Source organism: Poecile atricapillus, chromosome 9 (genome assembly GCF_030490865.1).
Source record: "Poecile atricapillus isolate bPoeAtr1 chromosome 9, bPoeAtr1.hap1, whole genome shotgun sequence".
Lineage (NCBI taxonomy): Eukaryota > Metazoa > Chordata > Aves > Passeriformes > Paridae > Poecile > Poecile atricapillus.
Window position 1 is genome coordinate 21,264,825 of NC_081257.1, and position 19,386 is coordinate 21,284,210.

At 43.1% G+C, this 19,386-nt stretch overlaps 1 protein-coding gene across 2 annotated transcripts in view; it reads right to left on the minus strand.

The window, feature by feature from the left end:
• Positions 1-390: 390 nt before the first annotated feature.
• Positions 391-19,386, minus strand: part of LOC131582311 (contactin-3-like) — a 93,810-nt gene continuing 74,814 nt past the window's right edge. The window contains exons 10-21 of one of the 2 annotated variants that reach the window (XM_058845324.1): positions 15,570-15,697; positions 14,067-14,242; positions 12,095-12,212; positions 10,830-10,988; positions 10,596-10,745; positions 9,679-9,749; positions 8,656-8,890; positions 7,994-8,109; positions 7,169-7,355; positions 3,966-4,078; positions 2,868-3,036; positions 391-2,318 (exon numbers count right to left, since the gene is read on the minus strand). In XM_058845324.1, coding sequence (XP_058701307.1) covers positions 2,215-2,318; positions 2,868-3,036; positions 3,966-4,078; positions 7,169-7,355; positions 7,994-8,109; positions 8,656-8,890; positions 9,679-9,749; positions 10,596-10,745; positions 10,830-10,988; positions 12,095-12,212; positions 14,067-14,242; positions 15,570-15,697 — 1,726 coding nt within the window. In that variant the 3' untranslated portion in view covers positions 391-2,214. The remainder of the gene's footprint in view (positions 2,319-2,867; positions 3,037-3,965; positions 4,079-7,168; positions 7,356-7,993; positions 8,110-8,655; positions 8,891-9,678; positions 9,750-10,595; positions 10,746-10,829; positions 10,989-12,094; positions 12,213-14,066; positions 14,243-15,569; positions 15,698-19,386) is intronic. The other variant, XM_058845325.1, reaches the window with a different exon arrangement.

The window sequence follows — 19,386 nt, forward strand, 5'->3', positions numbered from 1 at the left end:
GTTCCCAAGGAAAAGTTTTTAGTGCTGGAAAAATCTCAGGTTTCACGGGAAGCCACAGAGTGTAAGGAACAGGAAACTGCAGCAGCAAACAGGACCTGCAACTTAATGCTAAAGAGTGATACACTGAATAAATAGTTATAAAAAACTAACTCTTCTGCAGGATATAATTACATTGGGTTTTTTTTCCCACGTTAGGGAAGAGGGAACAGCCTGACTGGATAGGTGGGAAATGAAGCCAGGGAAATGGAGGTGGATTTTTGCCCATCCTGCTGCAAACCTGGAGGCAGAGGTGGAGCTCAGCAGCTTGAGCACAACCATTTCTGGATGTATTAAACTTGTGTACAAGTTTGTAATAGGAACAAGCAACAACACTTAGAGGTATTCTATTATCCCTCAATGTAATAAATATTTTATTAGAGCAATAGAAAAGAATGCATACAGATAACCATAGGATACACACACAACTGGAAGTTCAAGGATAAATTTCAACCTTTTCAATATGAAACAAGGTACTGGGTACATATCTCATGGAGATATAGAACTAGAAATCAAGTAAGAATACAATGCAAGCGCTGAAAAATGGGCAGTACAGGAACCTGGACTACAATTTTGTGGAACAAGAGTCACCCTTTGTTGCATGAAAAGCACTATTTACTCACTAGGAACACCTGGATTTCCATGTCCCACCCACCCCCCTGTTTGCAAGTGTCTGAAAACAACACTGGTCAGCCACATGGAAAAGCAACTAATTTTTAACTCAATTCTAGCTCTCTATGTACAGTATATACAGCTCTTGCTTTCCTCAGCAGCACTTTGTCTCATCTGGAGCTCATCAGCTCATTTGCCAGCTGAATGCATACCAAGGTATTTTTTTTCTACAGTGCTAACACAATTTTATTAATCCTGGTTCTCCCTTTGTAGCTCTGTGTGTTGTAATAGTATTGTGAAATTAAAAAAAAGCCCAGTCTCTAGGAGGAGATGCTTTATGTCACGTGAACAGATGCTGGAACATTTTTTCATTTGTCATTGACATTGGTCATTTGCTGTGACCTCTCTAAAAGGTGGCTGATTTGACTGAAGCCATGACTCTAGAAGTCAAATGGACCAGGCTTGGTGCATCTTTAATTTACTGCCATGAAAGAAAGCACAAATTTCTCTGCAACAGCAAGTCTGAAGTGTTGTTGTACAATTTTTTTATATGCTAATATTGCCATGAACTTCCCAGACTCATGTGACAGTAGTGGGGTGCAGCTGAGAGCCAGAGCAGGTGGAACAGTTCAGAACTGGTTAAAGAGCAGCAGGAAGGAGAGGTCTGACTGTCAGTCTGAGCTCAGGGTGTTTGCAGTGCAGTGTGGCAGATAAATGAGTGAGAGAATTTGGGGCTGCAGCTCTGGGAGCACCACGGGAGGGGGTGGCTGTCCCTCTCTCTCCATGGTGCCCCTGCCTTTCACTGTGCTGCCCACGGGGCACTTCAGCTCCTGAAACACGGCCAGGAGGGCAATCAAATCATCCTCAGGGGCTGGAAGTTTGCTTATGAACGAAGAAGCTGTTTGGGAAAGGTGGAGAGATGAGGAGATGGATTTCAGAATTTCCTGGTGAAGGGTGGGTGTTTGAGAAGGTGCTCGAAACACAGCTGGGAGATCATTTCCCAGCAGCAGCAGTGGAGGCCCTGCCTTCACCCTGCTCCAGATGGGATTTCTTTTGGGATTTCTTTCCATTTGGAGCAAAAAGGGCAGCAGGAAAATGATCCAAACTCCTGGGTGATGGCACCTCCTTGGGAGCAGCCACATGGTGCTTGTGGTGCCCTCTGGCTGGTAACAGCCACAGCTCTGATTTCATCTTCTCCACCTCAAATGTTATTTTAACAGTGCAGAACACACCCAGAACATTTCAGGGTTGCTGCCAAAATTGAGTTTCTCACTCTCCCTCCTAGCCCTGACCTCACAGTGCCATCCCTCCCCCTCTCTCTTACACTGTATCTGAAGTATGTAACATGTAAACTCCTTTGGTTCAAGTATTAAGGCATTTTAGATTCCTTTTTAAAGGATTTGCTAAACTTTACATGGTATTTTTACTTCAACTTACAGTGAAATAGAAAGAATTTAAAAACACCTCAGGATAGAAGAAAAAAACATGCATTAACCACTGCAGTTTTTTTTTTAAAAAAAGCACTTTAGTAACCAATTATTTTTTCCCCCAGCAAATGCAAATGTATCAGCACAACACGGAATTAAGGGTCAAGGAAAATATTGTTGCTAAGAAGCTGGAGACACTGAAGGTCCTCGAGACTGATGGGCCAGAACCTCTTGCATCCATACCTGTGACAAAGGAAAAAATGAATCCAGGATTAAATAAAAACATGAAGCATGTGCTGTGCCACTCTTCCTAGATGCTAAGCAAAAATTACTGTCATTTTTTCTTACCAGCACTAGAGATCTACAAAAATACAGGAAGTGTTTAAAAATTACACACAGCTGTCTTGCAAAATGCTGTGGTCACAAATGATTTTAGTGCTCTGGTTTAGCTGACAAGGGGGTGTTTGGTCAAAGGTTGGACTCAATGATCTTGGAGGTCTTTTCCAACCTTAATGATTCTGGGAGTCCACTTCCAAGCCAGTAGTTTGTTATTTTTTTTAAAGGATAAAAATAAAAAAATCTTAACATTTTTGATACCAATTTACATGGTACTTTAGCAGTTCAGTAGGATGGAGTTTGCCATGCATAAGGGCACGAAGACTTTTCCTCTTTTCCTTTTTATTACCTTATTACCACACGACATCTAAGCATTAATTTTACTTTTTTTTTCCCCCCTCCCATCAACAAAGGAAGCAAAGAGAAGCTGGGACAAAGGAAAGTGGTTGAACCTACTGGCTAGTCTGGGAATGAGGATCTGCTCGCTGCTGCTGCCATCTCCCCCCTCCGTGGTTGCTCTGACCTCGATGAAATAATCGTCCTGGAGCCGCAGCCACAGCTCGGCCGTGGTGGTGGCTGTGGTCAGCACGTCCACCCTGCTCTGGCTGCTGGTCCTGTAGAGAACCTGGAACACAGCACACCCTCAGCACCTCTCTGGCCCTCACAAACAAGGCTTCAGCTTTTGGGAGTGATGGGATGGAAGAAAAGAGCTGATTTTTGGTTAATATTCCAGGGTGGAATCACAGTTAAAGGAAGAAGGGAACATCAATCAAAGCCTTTTATTCCAGATTTAATTTAAAATGGCACAATGCATGATGATACATATTATATATTATTTTTATTATAATAATAGGAAATAATGGGAGGTGGGACACTGGAACAAGCTGTGAAAACGTACTTCTTTCCAATACAACTCAGTGGGTAATCAGATCTTCAGCCTAAATCTTTTATTCAGGAATATATTATGTGGGATCCAGCTGTACAGAGCTTATCAGGAGCATCCTCAGCTATGCTTTATACACACACTTATATGACACATTTAAACACTTCTACATTTGTCTGCTGATCAGATTTAGAGCAGATGCAACAGTGTAATTTCTGTCAGGGAAATGAGCATGGCCCACAGCAAGTAAGAGGAGAAAAGGTTTAAAAATATCAGTTTAATATATGTGATAATATATAATAAATATAATAAATATAATAAATATACCTGGCCAACAATGGAAGCTACATCCATCAGGCTGAATCTTTTTTGGTTCCTTTCAAAGTTTTATCCATTTGGGTAAGTGTTACACATTTAAAATAAGTTTTATGGATGTTTAAGTGTTTAAATGTTCTAAGATCCAGGTGGCATCCCCCAAGAGCTGAGCAATGCCAGCTTGGGGAGGAAAAGGGATTAGAGGGCATTAGTGTGAGACACTGTTAGAATATGATTGAAAACCCCTACAAGAGATCCCAGTGAAATGGATTAGGGGTGGTTCTGTGCATCCTCTGAACACCAAACAGATGAGGAAATACCAGCTCTGGGCTGCTCCCAGCTCTGGCCCCACTGACCTTGTAGCCCGTGACCTCAGACTCGTTGTCCATGGCTCTGACCTCTTCCCAGCTCAGGATAACTCTGGAGTCTGTCACATTCCACACCACATTTCCTGGAGGCTGGCTGGGAGCTTCAAACACACAACAAAAGCAGGGCTTTAATTTAATTGGCATTGCTGATTGACTCACCAGCTCAGGTAATTGGCTGTCATTACATTTGGGGTGCAAAAGCAGCTCCAGTGCAGCCTCCTCTCTGTGCATGTCATGGTTCAGAGGCTAAATTTGAAAAACAGAAGGAAGGAGAAAGCCAGAATGGCACATGAATGTTGTTTCTGAAGTTGAAGTATCTGTTGCTGGTCCTTCATTCAATACAGCCAGACAGAAGCACGTGCCTTAGGACGTGGGTGAATAATTAGAACAAATTCTAATGATGGCAACAGACAATTTCTACTTTTAGTACAGCACCAAGAACAAGAAAATTCTTCACAATAGATTGCTAGACAAATTTAGTCTCACTGAATATTCAAATTTACCCACTACTGTTGATTTACTTGAAGATGTTTGTTACAGAAAATATTTGAAGGGGTTTTTTTTTCCCCTGTTGATTCTTCCAACTTGAGTTGTGGTTCTGAACTGAGCCTGTGCCAGAAGTGGGCTTTGGCCAAGGAAATGTGCTGTGATTTTTTGTTCATTAGCAACCCAAGCCTGCTACTTGCAAAGCAGCTGCAGGCTCTGGGCTCTGCCCCTTGGTGTACCTTGGAGCTGCCAAGCTTTCAGGGAAGCACAAACCTCTTCAAATACCTCAGGTTGGTTTCCCAGAAAATGGGTCCTGCAGAGGCACAAATCAATGATTAAAATCTTTCCTAAATGTGTTAAGGCAAACAATTTACTGTTGCTGTCACCTAGTGGAGGCAACTGCTGAGCTGTGCTTTGAGGCTGGAGGTTCCAGCTCTCAGCACTGAGAGTGGTTTTGAACACTTGTATCCATGTGCTTATGGGTTTTTTCCTCTTATTTTTTCCCTCCTCTCTTCAATTCTTTCACACAGAAAGTTCCCTGCCCTCTTTCCATAAGCAGTCAGATCAAAACCCACCTGATTATACTCAAAAAACAGAAAAAAACCTGGGAGATTTAAAAAAATTATTCCAAAGTCAACCAACCACCCACAGCTATTTTTTTTTTCCCACTATTTGTCTTGTTCTATGTACTGAGGAAGATTTAACCTGATGTTCTAATAATAACCACTTCTTGTAAATGAAAGAGGAGATTGTTTCACTCCTGAGAATGAAGTGTTACAGCATGTATGAATCGTCTTCACACTGAGATACTACAGCTGAATTTCAAAGGAAATGAGTCATCCTTGAAATCCACAACAAAATATTAAGATGACATGTGGAAAAAAACGAAGAGTAATTATCCATAAAAGCTGTAAGCCTCTGTCTGTGGGATTCAGAAGGCTCCACTTGCTACAGACACCAAAATCTCCAGCAATCCTCAGTGCTCAGAACTTCATTTGTGGCAGGTCCTGATCCAGGGAGTCACACCAGGACATGTCCAAGGAGCTGCAGGGATTTCTGAGCTCTCAGGTGCTGAAAGCAGCTCTCAGACAGGAGCATTTCTCAGAATTACCAGCTGATGGACAGAACATTGGGTTTTATTTTAAGACTTTCCAAGTATGAAATAATTGTAACAACTTAGGCAAGTCTTCCCCACCCACCTGGCATTTTAAATAGCAATATTTAAACCTCCACTTGTTATTCTGGGCTGTAAACATGCAGATTTCAAATTTAAAAGCAAAGATATTTTCACTGTCAGAGGCTCAATTTCAATTTTGAAATACACTGCCAACAGAACTGAACTATTTGTATTTCTTGATATGGCAAGAGTCTCTGAGCTGTACCTGGCAGGTCCTGTGGGGGAATGCAAATCCTTCACTGTGAAAACCACACCAATCACAAATATCCAAATTAAATTACAAATTGGGATTGATTAAAAATCACACATTTGAATGAAAAATCAGTTTTCACTGCAGCAACACAGAAATAATTCTCTTAGCAATTCAACTAATTTATTAAAATTTTCAGGTTGACATTATATGGTTTTGCTTGCCTTATCCACCAGAAAGATCCGTGGACATAATGCAATTAATTTTCCTTCCTAATTATTCCAAATAGCAGCGACTTTCCCAAGGGCCTGATCCAGGTCCAGTGAGATCAGGGGCTTGTCCAGCTCTCAGTCACACAGCCCAAAAGTGGGGGAAACACTAAAAAAGTCCTGAAAATCCCTGAGCTGACCAGCCTGGCACCACCTTTAGTGAGCAGCCACAAAGATGATTAATTGGAAAAAATTCCCTTTCCCACGTCCTGTCCAGGCTGCAGGCAGTGAGTCACTTCAGATCAGCCAGTTCATGGTAATTGTGCATATAATATATTTATACTCTGGCAAATCTGAGTTGGTTTAGTCCTCAGTGATGGACTGACACTCATTTTTGCATAGAATAATTTCTGATAAACTAGCTTATTTCCTAATATTAATGCTCCAACTCCGTCTGCTCATTAATGACTATTGCAGGGCATTTGACCCTTCAGACAGATTTAATTGTATGTTCTTGTGCCTCTGACAGAAACACTTCAAGACTGATGACCCTGATTGGGAGCTGTATTACAACAGAGGAGCACACTAAAAATATTTCCACTTGTAGAAAAATTAGTGCAGCCTTTGACAATCTGTTCTCCAGCTTAATTTCGCCTTTGCAGCAGCAGAGTGGCCTCTTGTGCAATTTGTTCAAGGGGAAACAGTGGACATGAAGGATTGTTTTGCATGAACTCCATGAGGTTCATTGCATTTCAAAAGCCATGCCCTAGAGAACTTATAAATATGTTATAGAACACTGAAAAATTCAACAAGTCTCTTTTTTTTTTCTTTTTTCCCCTTCTAAATAACAGAGTTTTGGGTTTTTTTTTTTTCCCCTTTCAATTTCTTCCAGTCATCAGCAGTATAATAAAGGTTCTGTGCAGGAATTACAGATCTTCCTTGGGCTCCCCTGGAATGGTTTTTACTCACCCTGCTGAAGAGGAGTGTGGCAGCTCTGTGCTGGATTCCTGGGACTGCATGGAAACTGAGCTCACCCAGACTGCAATTCCCAGGAATCCTGGAGGAAATCATGGTTTTCCCTCCCCTCCAAGTATTTGTGCCTCTCCCCACGTTGAACTGAGGTACTCACGTGGCTTTTTGGTGGTGGCATTGACAGTGGCACTGAAGGGCCCTGCTCCAGCGCTGTTGTAGGCACGGACAGCTGTGTAATAAGCCAAGTTGCTCCTCAACCCCGTGATTTTTATTGATGTTTCATTCCCTGCTGCTTTTACTCTGTTTGAAGATTCTTCTTTTTGGCCATTATTCCAGTACCTAACCTAGGAGATAGAAACCAAACCCATTTAAATCTTGTATGGAAGGGGCTGTTCACCCACAGTGTTGTACTTGATTCTTTCAAGTGGATTTTTATTTTTTTTTTCCTGCAGCTGAAAAAGGTAGAAATACTGTTAAGTTTCAGAAATATGTTTACTGTGCAAAACTAAAATATTCTTATCCATCTGCTTCTCACGCTTGCTGCTCTTTTCGGTGTGACTGCAGGAAAAAGGCAATTGAAATATTAGATCTTGCTTGAACTGAAGAATGACAAGAGGAAAACCATTACTTCATTAAGAAGGAAACAAGCTCAGAAAAATGTACCTTATAAACAAATTTCTTTGAAAGTAAATGTAATTCTGAAAAAAATGTTAGCTTGGAGTTATATCAGACACGTGACTATCTATCAGCACAAGAAGCAAAACACAACTTCATCCTGTGGGGTTTTTTTTTAATAAAGATAGAAAAAATTATCCTCCTTCTGCTGAAGGTGGGGCAGGAAGAGCAAGATTTGGGGTGAATCTGTGTGGTTGTGCTGCAGCCTGCACGACCCTTCTGACCCACGGCCCTTTACAAAGAGGAGAGGATTTTATTTCATCAACAGGGTCGTTTCATTGCAATATTTTAATTTCCACAGACTCACCTCATAGCCCAGCAGCCTTCCATTGCTCAGCTTCCAGGGAATGGCTGTCCAGGACACCAGGATGGCCGAGGAGGACAGGCTGGTGGCTGACACTCCCGAGGGGGCTGTGCTGGGCTCTGAAATCAGCAAGGGAGAGGTGACTGTGGGAACAAACCTGTCCTTGTCCTGTCCTTGTCCTGTCCTTGTCCTGTCCTTGTCCTGTCCTTGTCCTGTCCTTGTCCTGTCCTTATCCTGTCCTTGTCCTGTCCTTATCCTGTCCTTGTCCTGTCCTTGTCCTGTCCTTGTCCTGTCCTTGTCCTGTCCTTGTCCTGTCCTTGTCCTGTCCTTATCCTGTCCTTGTCCTGTCCTTATCCTGTCCTTGTCCTGTCCTTGTCCTGTCCTTGTCCTGTCCTTGTCCTGTCCTTATCCTGTCCTTATCCTGTCCTTATCCTGTCCTTGTCCTGTCCTTGTCCTGTCCTTATCCTGTCCTTGTCCTGTCCTTATCCTGTCCTTGTCCTGTCCTTGTCCTGTCCTTGTCCTGTCCTTGTCCTGTCCTTATCCTGTCCTTGTCCTGTCCTTGTCCTGTCCTTATCCCAGCCCACCCCACCTCCCCGAGCTGCTGCTGGCTTTCCTGGAGGAGTTTCCATGGGAATGCTCGGGGCAGCCCAGGGCTGTGGCTGTACCTTCCTCAGCAGAGAACACCGTGGTGACAGCGCTGAAGGGCCCCTCTCCTTTGTTGTTGTAGACCCCGACCTTGACCTCGTAGGGCGAGAAGGGCAGGATGCTCTCGTTCCTGAAGACGTATCTGGGGGTGTCAGGAGAGGTCACCACGGTCTGGATCCACGTCGTGGTGCCTGAGGGGCGGAAGGCGACCACGTAGCCAAACCCTTCCCCGTTCTGCAGCTCCTCAGGGACGGGCTGGGGCAGAACAACACGGCTCTGTCAGGCCACTGGGGATGCTGGGCAGGGAAAAACTCATGGACATGATGCAGGTGCTTGGCATCAAACCCTCACCAATTAACTCTGGTACAGCACAGCAAAAACCTGCTTTAAGGTTTGCACTTTGAGAACAACTTTCAGGTATAATCTCTGGTTTTCACTCAGTATTCTGCCTCAAGACACTCTTCAGTAAATACAACTTTGCTTTCATCAATCCACAGCTCGTAAAAATTAATAATTGCTTGGTCAGCTATTAAGAGAATCCAATACCACCTTCATATAGTGGCTTAAACCTTCTTCTGATGTGATTATGGTTAGATAATCACACAGAGTAGTCAATGCTAGGAACAGAATATTAACAGTTCTTTAAATCATTAAAAAAGGGATACATACTACAAATTGTATGGGTTAGCATGGGCATCAAGATTTAATGGTGGGAGAGCAAGAACTGCAAATCTGCACTGCAAAGCCAAATTCTTTGGCTTAACCATCCCCCTGCCCTCCTGCCTCCTTTTTAGCATTAACATTTGGTTTGAGAAGTGAAGCAATCCCAGCCAAACTGAATTCCCTGGGCATTTCCATCCAGCACAGGGACACTGAGGGTGAAAGAAGCACGGCCAATGTGCAGGGCTCACATCACACATGGCACCGAGCATGTGCACATCCCAGAGGAGAAGCTGCTGCAGCCAGGGAAATTCAGAGAGAGCAGAAAGAAAAGAAAGAAAGAAAGAAGCTCTGTGAATAAAACTTCTCCCCAGCAAACTTACATCCCACGTTATGACCAGCTCAGATCTGCTGCCTCCTCCCCCACTGACCTCAGAGGGGGGAATTTCAGGAACTGTGGAAAGGAAAAGCAGAGATGTCTGCACAGAGCAGAGACAAGAGAACACACCTCACCCTCTGAGTTTAACCCATGTTCATACTCCTTTTGCAATCAGGGTAAATGTCCTTGGGTAGGAGGGGCAGTACTGGAAAGCCCCAGCCCTGACCCACATTCACCCTGCCCTGGGCCAGGCTGGGGTTTCTCTGAGCACCTGGAGAACCTCAGCAGCTCACAGATTACACCACGTCTTTAGGAACTTCTACATTCACCATGGCTGTGTTCAGGAAGTTCTAAAAACTGGAGACAAGCCTCATTTTTCTACAGTTAACTCAGAGAATGGCCTGGGTTGGAAGAGACCCCAAAGATCATCTTGTGCCAGGACACCTTCCAGTATTCATGTTGCTCAGAATTCCATGTCCTTGAACACTTCCAGGGATGTCATGCACATAAATTGGGAAATGGCCTCATTCCAAGTGAACTGGGGTTATAACTGATGGGTTCTTCTGAGCCACATGCTTGTTACATGGAAGGCTTTCACTGATCAAACACCAGGAACAGAAAATCCCTGTCAAAATTAACCTTTTTCCATCCATTAATACCTTCAGACTCTGCCTGAACTGGCAGACTTTGGCACAGTAAATGCAGCTTAAATGGATTTACATGTCATGCTTCTGTGATGTTCAGCAATGCAACACAAACTGTCCCACAACTAAATGGAAAAATGTGAACAAACCTGTTACAGGCTTTTATATCCAATGGCAATTCCAAGCTTGTTTGCAAAGAGCCAAAGATATGAACACTCCTTTTCTTTGTTAATATTCAAGATTCTTGAATTAAAAACAAATAGAAGGACCCACTAACCTGCCTCTTCAGTTCTTACTTTTTCTGAGGGCAAACTAGGCTCTCCACCTCCTATTTTGTTACTGGCAACTACACGAAATTCATATTCAACCCAAGGATTTAAATCCACTACTGTGCTTGTGAAGGTTTTCCCGTCGATCACATCCGGAACTGGGAAAGAGAAATGGAAAAGGAAACTGAGGAACAGGGAGCCAGAGAGGTTCTCACAGAGCCTGGGCTGGGAACTGTGCTCACCTGTGGTGGCTCTCTGCCAGCCCACGGAGAAGGGAGTCCTGGCCTGGATGGTGTAGGTGGTCACGGGGCTGTGGTTGTCTGTGCCCTCCTGCCAGGAGATCTGGGCAGTGGTGTCCGTGATCTCGTCCACCTTCACGTGCTCGGGGGGCCCAGGAGAGCCTGGAATCGGATGGGAAAGCAGGCAGAGATTGGGGAAACAGCCTGGGAATCACTCCCAGCAGGATGGATTCCCATCTTTTCTTCCCCAGGGAAGAGGAAAACGATTCAGAATGGAATAAGAACACTTGGAATTATGGCTTTCCATTCACTAAACTCTGATAATTTCAACCTGAAATACTCTCAAGGGCAGAAGAGATGACTGGGCTTTGGTTTTTTCACAAGAACCTTTGTTCAGCACATCCCTCTGTCTTTCCAATGTCTCTTCCTTCAGTCCTAAACATCCTCTTTAATCCACAGATCCATCTCTGTAGTCTGGAAATTTTTTACCTACAACTTTTCTGCTGTACAATGCACTGGAACAATTTTTCAGCACATCTGACCAGCACCCCAAGCTGCAATTCAGTCAAACTGTCTTCAGAAAAAATCCTCACTCTGGGCATTTCCTGGCCAAAATGCTGGGTTTTGTTTCACCTGCACCAGCAAAGGGGGTTGAAATGAGTAAAAGTGCATTAACAATGAGAAAATATCTGAAATATTTTAAAATACATTGAGTAAGTGCTGATCACATAATGTGCTTTTCTAGATCAAAGCTTTTACTTTGCAATAAATGTAGCTGTAACATCAGCAAAGAAAGTCACAATTCTGGCTCAACTGTGAGCATTCCAGCTTGGAATGAAAAAGAATAATCCTGTGTTGTAGGCTTTAAACCCTAGGACAAAGCCTCTCCTGGGCTCTGGCAGAATTTCACAGGAAGGATTCTGGAGTTCCCAACACTTCAGTCTGCAGAGGCAGCAACTCCAACTGCATCAGAGCTGCCACTGAGTTCCCTCCTGGCAGTGACCTGAAGGACTGGCAGTGAGAAAAGATCTGAAGTCACTTTTACAACCCCCAGCTCCCAATTTCTCTGGGAAAAATCAGGCTTCACCCAAAACCTGAGATGTAATTCTCCCTAGCTGCAGGTCAGAATGACAAAATTCAACTCACAGCCATTCATCACCCCATTCAAGCCATGCATTTGTTCTGTAACCTCCAACATCAATTGTTTCTATAGCCTACAATCTAAAAAAAGGTGGAAGATGTGACCCTGGGGCTGGGCTGGGCTGTACCTCTCACGATGAGGTCGGCAGCAGAGGCCACACTGTCCACCTCTGTCTTCACCATGCACACGTACTTCCCACTGTGCTTCAGCTGGATGTTCCTGATCATCAAATCCCCTGAGGCACTCTGGGGGAACACAGAATATATATTATTAATGCCAATAATCCCTTCCTTCCGTGTTTCTTTTGTCCCTGATGTTTTCTTTATAAACAGAAAAGAAATCCACCAAAAACGTGAAGATGCTGAAAAGCTGCATTGCAGGACAGCAAATTACTGCCCATCAGCAGCTCCACTCTTGTTTGGGAGCATTTTCCCAAAAAAAACCATGAGGAAATGTCCCTTTTTTGGGAGAAATGAGCTCCAGCATGGGGAGCTCATACTGGGGAACCCCCAGAAACCTCAGTGCCCTGTGGCCATTTGTCTCAAAGCCCTAAAAAGAGAAAAATGTGTTTTCTGTGGCCATCACCAATTTGATTTCCAGACAGAATTCATGGAGTTTTTATCTAGAACTTCTAAGTCAAGTCATGACAGATTTTTAAGGAGAGTTCAGATGTGTAAAAGACAAAAGTTGAATTCTGTCCATTCTCCAGGTGACTGTGAGCACTTTGATTTAAAGGCTGCAAGTTCTAGGCTAAATTTCCCATTTTACAAGCCCAACTTCTATTCTTTGCTATTCACTGAGTATTTAATCTTTAGTCTTTTTTTCCCCATTGTTGTCTCTCAGATCACAGCATGTGGTTATTTCCTGGATCATGGGAAACAGAAATAAAACTTGAATGAAACTGTAACTCCCTATCACATTAGGGCTCTCTGTGTACTGTTTGTTTTCTACACCACTGAACAGAGAACTTGATATTAAACCTTTGCTAGACAGTGTCCCTTAAATAAAAAATCTCCTCTTTGTGTGTAAACTGAATTACTGCCTTAACTCAGTTCCAGCTGAATTTTCCAGGTGGAAAATTCTTCATATTTTAATTTTAAAATTTTAATTTTTAAATTTTTAAATTTTTATATTTTAATTTTCTGGAGAAGCAGCATTTTCTTCAAGAAAGATCCCTCATTTGTGGATATTTTCAGCTACTTTGGCCACCAATTCTTGGGCAAACAGTAGTTTAGGAGAAAGGCAAAGACATGACTCTGAAGTTTATTTTAGTCTTGGAAAAAACATGAACCTTTCAAAACATTTGGTTATTTTTCTTTGTTTCAGCATTACAATGTCTCAATTCTTTATTCAACACAAGCTGAAGCCAATTCTGCCTGATTCCCTTCCATGTGTGTGCCTGGTCTTCTGTGAAAGCACAGATGGAAGTTGTTTGCAGGACAATTCAGTGCTGATTGCTTACAATAAATTAAAAGTTGAGTCAAAAGCAATCTAGAATCCATCTCCTTGATTGGGAGTGGATATTCAGGGAATGCCCAACACCAGCAGGGAATGCAAGTGAATCACGTCCTACACAAAGTGATTTCAGCAAACTCAATTTGAGACATCTCAACAAAGGGGAGGGGGCGTCAAAGAGAAGAGTTTGACTTGAAATTAACCCCAGCAAAATGTTAATGCTGCATTTCAGTGATTTGTGGGGGTTTGGGGAGGGGAGGGGAGGGGAGGGGAGGGGAGGGGAGGGGAGGGGAGGGGAGGGGAGGGGAGGGGAGGGAAGGGAAGGGAAGGGAAGGGAAGGGAAGGGAAGGGAAGGGAAGGGAAGGGAAGGGAAGGGAAGGGAAGGGAAGGGAAGGGAAGGGAAGGGAAGGGAAGGGAAGGGAAGGGAAGGGAAGGGAAGGGAAGGGAAGGGAAGAGAAGAGAAGAGAAGAGAAGAGAAGAGAAGAGAAGAGAAGAGAAGAGAAGAGAAGAGAAGAGAAGAGAAGAGAAGAGAAGAGAAGAGAAGAGAAGAGAAGAGAAGAGAAGAGAAGAGAAGAGAAGAGAAGAGAAGAGAAGAGAAGAGAAGAGAAGAGAAGAGAAATAAAAGAGGAAAGTCTTCAGCTCACCCCTCCAACCTTCTCGAAGTGAGAGGCGTCCCTCTGGAAGTCCGTGAGGGTCCCGTTGAAGTACCAGGTGAAGCTGATGTCCAGCAGGGGATCGTGCTGCACCTGGCAGGGCAGCACCACGCTCTCCCCCACGGTGACATCCATGTTGGAAGGTGCCAAGGTGATCCTGGTTGGCTCTGCAGGGAGCACAGATATTGGTGATTGGATTGTTCTGCACCCCTGACACCGATACCCCCCCCGTTCCTCGGATGGGATCGGTGACAGCCACTTCCCAAGGATGCAGCTGCACTGGGGATGCTGCCTGCAGCTTTGTGTGCTTGCATTTCCCAGCAGGAGCTGCTGGGCACTGGGAAGGTGAATTGGAGCCTGCTGGGTGCAGCCAGGCCACAGCACCAAGCTGAATCCACGGGCAGGAATTGCCCTTCCACAGGCAGCAGCTCTCAGCAATCCCACTGTGGGTTGAAGCAGCAGCAGCACTGGGCAGATGAAGAGCTGGCAGGAGGGAAGAACCTAATAAACCCCAAAAACTGGAGGAAATCCACTTCAGGAAGAACACAGTGGATTTTTGGGTCCATACATCACACAGAACATAAATAGTGTCATCAAGAACAGCTCTTTGTTATTCCAGAATCACATTAAGAGAGAAAAATTTCAGCTACTGTAAATACTGTAAAAATAAAATTCAATCCTAGGAATTCTCTGTTTATAATTCTATTATTTGTATATAAAGGGACATGAATCATTTAGGAGCACAGGCTGAAAACATGAAGCAGTTAATTCACTGAACGAAATAATTCTGTTTGGACCTATGAGATATACAGGATATGTAATGCAGTGGCATATTAGATAATTCTGAGTTTGGGAAATCTTTCAGGTATTAAAATCCTTGAAAAAGAACATTATGAGAGAAAATATTTTTCAGATAAACTTCCCAAACTCCTGGCTCTTTTCATCCAGTATCTCAATCAACAGCCGGGAATGGATGACTTGGAGGAAGGATCCCTCTGAACAACAATTCTGTATAAAATTTGCTTTTGAAAGACTGTGTTCTACTGCCCATGGAGCCCCTGAATGCTCCCCTGCAGCTGGAGTTTCCACCACATCTTTTTCCATAAGCAAACAGCATTTAAACCTCTTTTGGGCAAAACAGATTTTTGACAGGAATATAAAATAACCTTGAAGATTTTTTTTTGATTGACATGTTTTTTTCATAACAAATTAAAAACCCCCACAAACTTAAAAGCATAATTGCACTATTTAGTGTTTAGAGAAGTGAGAGGAGGGAGAGAAGCGTTCAGAACTCCCTCACATCTGAGAAATATCTTTGCCAAAGACAGAAAAATCCCTTAGTGTCTTTTCAACTAATAAAAGAGCTGTAACAGCTATCCTTTTATCTTTATACATTAAATAAATAACTTCTCACACTCTTTACATTCTACCACATCTCTGCAGGCTCCTGAGTCTGTAATTCCAGTTGCAGCCCCTGTGTCCCAGCTCACCCACCTGTAACTATCAAGCTGGTGGAGCCCCTGGCTGTTCCAAACTGGTTTGTGGCCAGGCAGGTGTAGCTGCCAGCATCCCCCTTGGTCACGTTGGCTATCCTTAGTCCTCCATCCTTCAACAGTGTCACCCTAAAAAATTACGAGATTTTTAAAAGGTGCAGCATTTGTAGACAAAATGTTTTCATACCTTATTGTTATCTAGGACATGTTAAACTGTAAAATGAGCTCTCTGCCAGCTGAAACCAGGACAATCACCAGGCCAGGGTGTGAAAATGTTGTGGCCATCCACTGACAATACACAACAGATCTGAAGTCAACCATGTATTATTTTGGACACCAGTAGAAACCAAGTTTTTCAGAGATGTGGACACATGATTGTGTGTGAAACAGAGGAATCCCACATGAGCTCCATCTTTTTTAGCTGCACCAATTGAAACTGGAATAATTCTCAGCTCTTTTGTTGTTTACCTCCAGCAATCTTGCACAGCAACTTTGAAATAACTGTGATTACCATGACAACTCCATAGGATTGTCCATGAACTTCCTTTGTGGAAGCCCTTGCAGGACAGGAAATTCCCTTCACCCCACACAACCTCCCGCAGTGAGAGCCTGGAAAAGCAGGGAGGTGCCTACAGAAGGTGTGGACAGAAGAAAAGCCAGAGCAAGGATTGAGGAGCAGGAATGTCCCCAGAGCAGAGGTGACATCCCAGACAGCAGCACTGGAGGGATGCACAGGTAAGGCAGATTTGCCTCCCTCTTTCCCAATTTCTTCTCCTCCCATCTGTTCTATCCACACCTGCAGGAACTTTTACCCTAAGACAACCTGAAGCAGCAAAATAACTGAATGTACATACAGTGTCCACAGTAATTAACTAAAGGTACCCATTCTCCTGAAATGCCCAAGTCAAAAGAACTTCAGAGCTCTTCTCTCACATCCCACCTGAGAGGCACCAACCTGGAGCACAGCACCTTGGCTGGCTGGTGGTTTGGAAATGCCCTGAACTGAGCTACAGAATGAGCAGAGCAGCAAACAAAACCTCTCCAGGCAAAGCTCTGCCTGCATTTGCTGGAGTCCTGCTCGGTTTTCAGGGGAAAAGGCAGCAAATGTCCTCAAACTCCACACTGCCACCTTCCCTCCCTCAGAAGAGCTGGGAGGGTTTTGCCTGCTCACTTCCACCTGCTGGGTTATTAACCTGCTGCTTTATTCACTACAAAAGGAATGAATTAATTACACACCTCTGCTGCTCTTTTTATTTCCAACACTCTCGAGGTAAAACGATGTCAGTGGATCCCCATCACTGCTCCCAGCTGAGATCTGGGGCTGAATTCTGCTGTTTTGGGATAAACTCTCCACAAGTCCCTGAGCTGGGGTGGCAGTGAGGGGTGGCTGTCTCCTCTCCCAGGTGACAAGGACCAGAGGAATGCCTGGGGAGACTCAGATTGCATTTTGGGGAAAATTTCTTCATGAAAGGGTCATCAAGGGTTCAGTGATCTTACCCTGCACGCTGAACTCGTCTGACCCAAACCCACATTCCCTAAATTCGAACCAGAGCAGTGGGAATCCATCAGGGCTCTGGAATTCCACTGCCCCACTCCCTAAACAGAAAATTCACCTCACCCTCAAAAGCTTTTAAAGCTCTGAAATCAGGAATCTGCACTCCTGCCACAGCTGCACTGCTCCCTGCAAGGAGCCAGGATTTTTGGAATTACAATATAGGAAATACACACAACTTTTAAACGATTTTTTTCTTAATTAGTTTAAATTGCATTTTGTATTTCCTTAAAAAAAGGTGTTTCATCTCTCAGCACTCTTCCTCTGGCAAAGGTGGTGCAATAATGAAATTAGCAGATGCAAATTACCAGAGATAACAAGGCACCCTGTTAGAACAACAACAGACAAAAGCATGGGTGAGAAAAAGAGCTATAAATAGGCAGTTTAATCCATTTATAACCACAAAGCATCCTGAGGTACCTCAGCTGATGTGGTGGCATTTGAGGTGTTTTTTTCAAGGGAGGATGTGCCTCATGAGTGACTTCCCTGAGGTTCATTAACTTGTTTTGGAAAATTCCTAAGTCATATTTGGCTGCACTTCATGTTAGATGGAACATTTAAAATTAATTAAACCCTGCCATATGGTTTATAGGTATTTTAAATGTGTTAAAGACATGAGTGATACATTTTATAGGTAATTAGAATGACATCAAAAAAGGGTGTTAAAATATATCAATTATGGTTACAAGCAAGTGCTGTTGCACTTTCTGGCTGAGGCTTCATCTACTTTGATGCAATTTCCAAAAGAAAAAATACAAAACTAAAGAAACCCCAAGTGCTGACAAAGCCTAAGATCAAACAAAGGAAAAAGCAGGATCAGGGAATAAACCTGAAAATGTCTATTGTTTAATTAAAACAAATCACTTTTAGAGTGCTCTGAGCTACCTGCAAGCCTAGCTTGCCTAAAATAATTTAACAGAAAGGTTATTAAAATCCAGATATAATCAGGAATATTTTTTTCTAGAATTAAAAACAATAAACAAGCAATACACCAAAAAAAAAATCAATTTGAGAAAAATATTCTAGTGGAAATAAGACCTTTATTGGTAAATCAGAAAAGGAGCAATGCTCCACTTTCTCCAATCACAAAACAGTAAATGCAGCTCGGAGCCTATGGAAATCCTAAACCCCAAAATAGCTCTGCCCCTCCTGCTGAAACACGAGACAAACCACAGCTTTTAATTTACTTAGAATTATTCAATATTCACACGTGGTGCTGGCACACTGCCAGGGAGAGACCCACACCTGTGACACACAGAAATAACAATCCAGCCTTTGGCATCCTCTGCATCTACAGGTGTTTTTTCCAAAACCTTTGGCTTAAAGACAGCAATTTTCCATGGAAATTCCATTTTCCACCACCTGTACCCTTCTGATGCCCTGGGAAATGGCACAAAACCTTCAGCCCTTTAAAAGGGACCATGGGGAGAGGGATGGTCCTAAATCCACCTCAATTCCAGCTGGAGATGGATTTAGGACCTGCTTGGTCATCAGATCAAAGCATCATTGACAAACTCATCTCTCATTAATTCCTGAGCAAAACTGGGGGGGGAAATGATGTTTGGGGAAATTCTTTTTCTCTACAGCCAAATAAAACCCCCTTAACTCACACCCACACCCTGACACTGAGATCAACAGATGGGGAGAAGGATTAAACAACTTCAGGACTCTGGGGTTCCCAATTTGAGAGAAATGATACCTCTTTATATGCTTATTTAAAAATGACACCTCTTTATATATTGGTATTTAGAGAGAGAAGACAGAATGTGCCTTAGGTTCCACCAGAACTCGGTGTCATTAATGCAGCTGTTAATGACTGCAGACCTGCTCACATTCCCAAGGCAATGCTTTATTACTGAACTCTCAGACATCATCAGACTCAGGAATCACTGCCTGTTCCATTTGTCAGATTATTCAGCAAAAGAAAAAAAATCATAAAAAATTCAACTATTTTATTGATAACCCTTATTGATATGGTAATAAACACAAACACATTCCAGTTTGTAACACTTCAGTGCAAAGGAACAGTGAAAACTGAGCTAAAAGTGTCTTTTTTATGTATCAATCAAATCCCAACTAAATTAAAGCAGATTAATTAATCCTATGCAAGTACTGGTAAGTAAATGCATTACTTTTCACATCATAGCATTTCAAACTGTAACACAAAATGAATAAAAGTATTTAATTCAAACTGCAGCAAAGCTAAAGCCATTAACTAATACTTCTGAGTATCATGCAATTTTTTATCAGGGATCATTTATTTCTT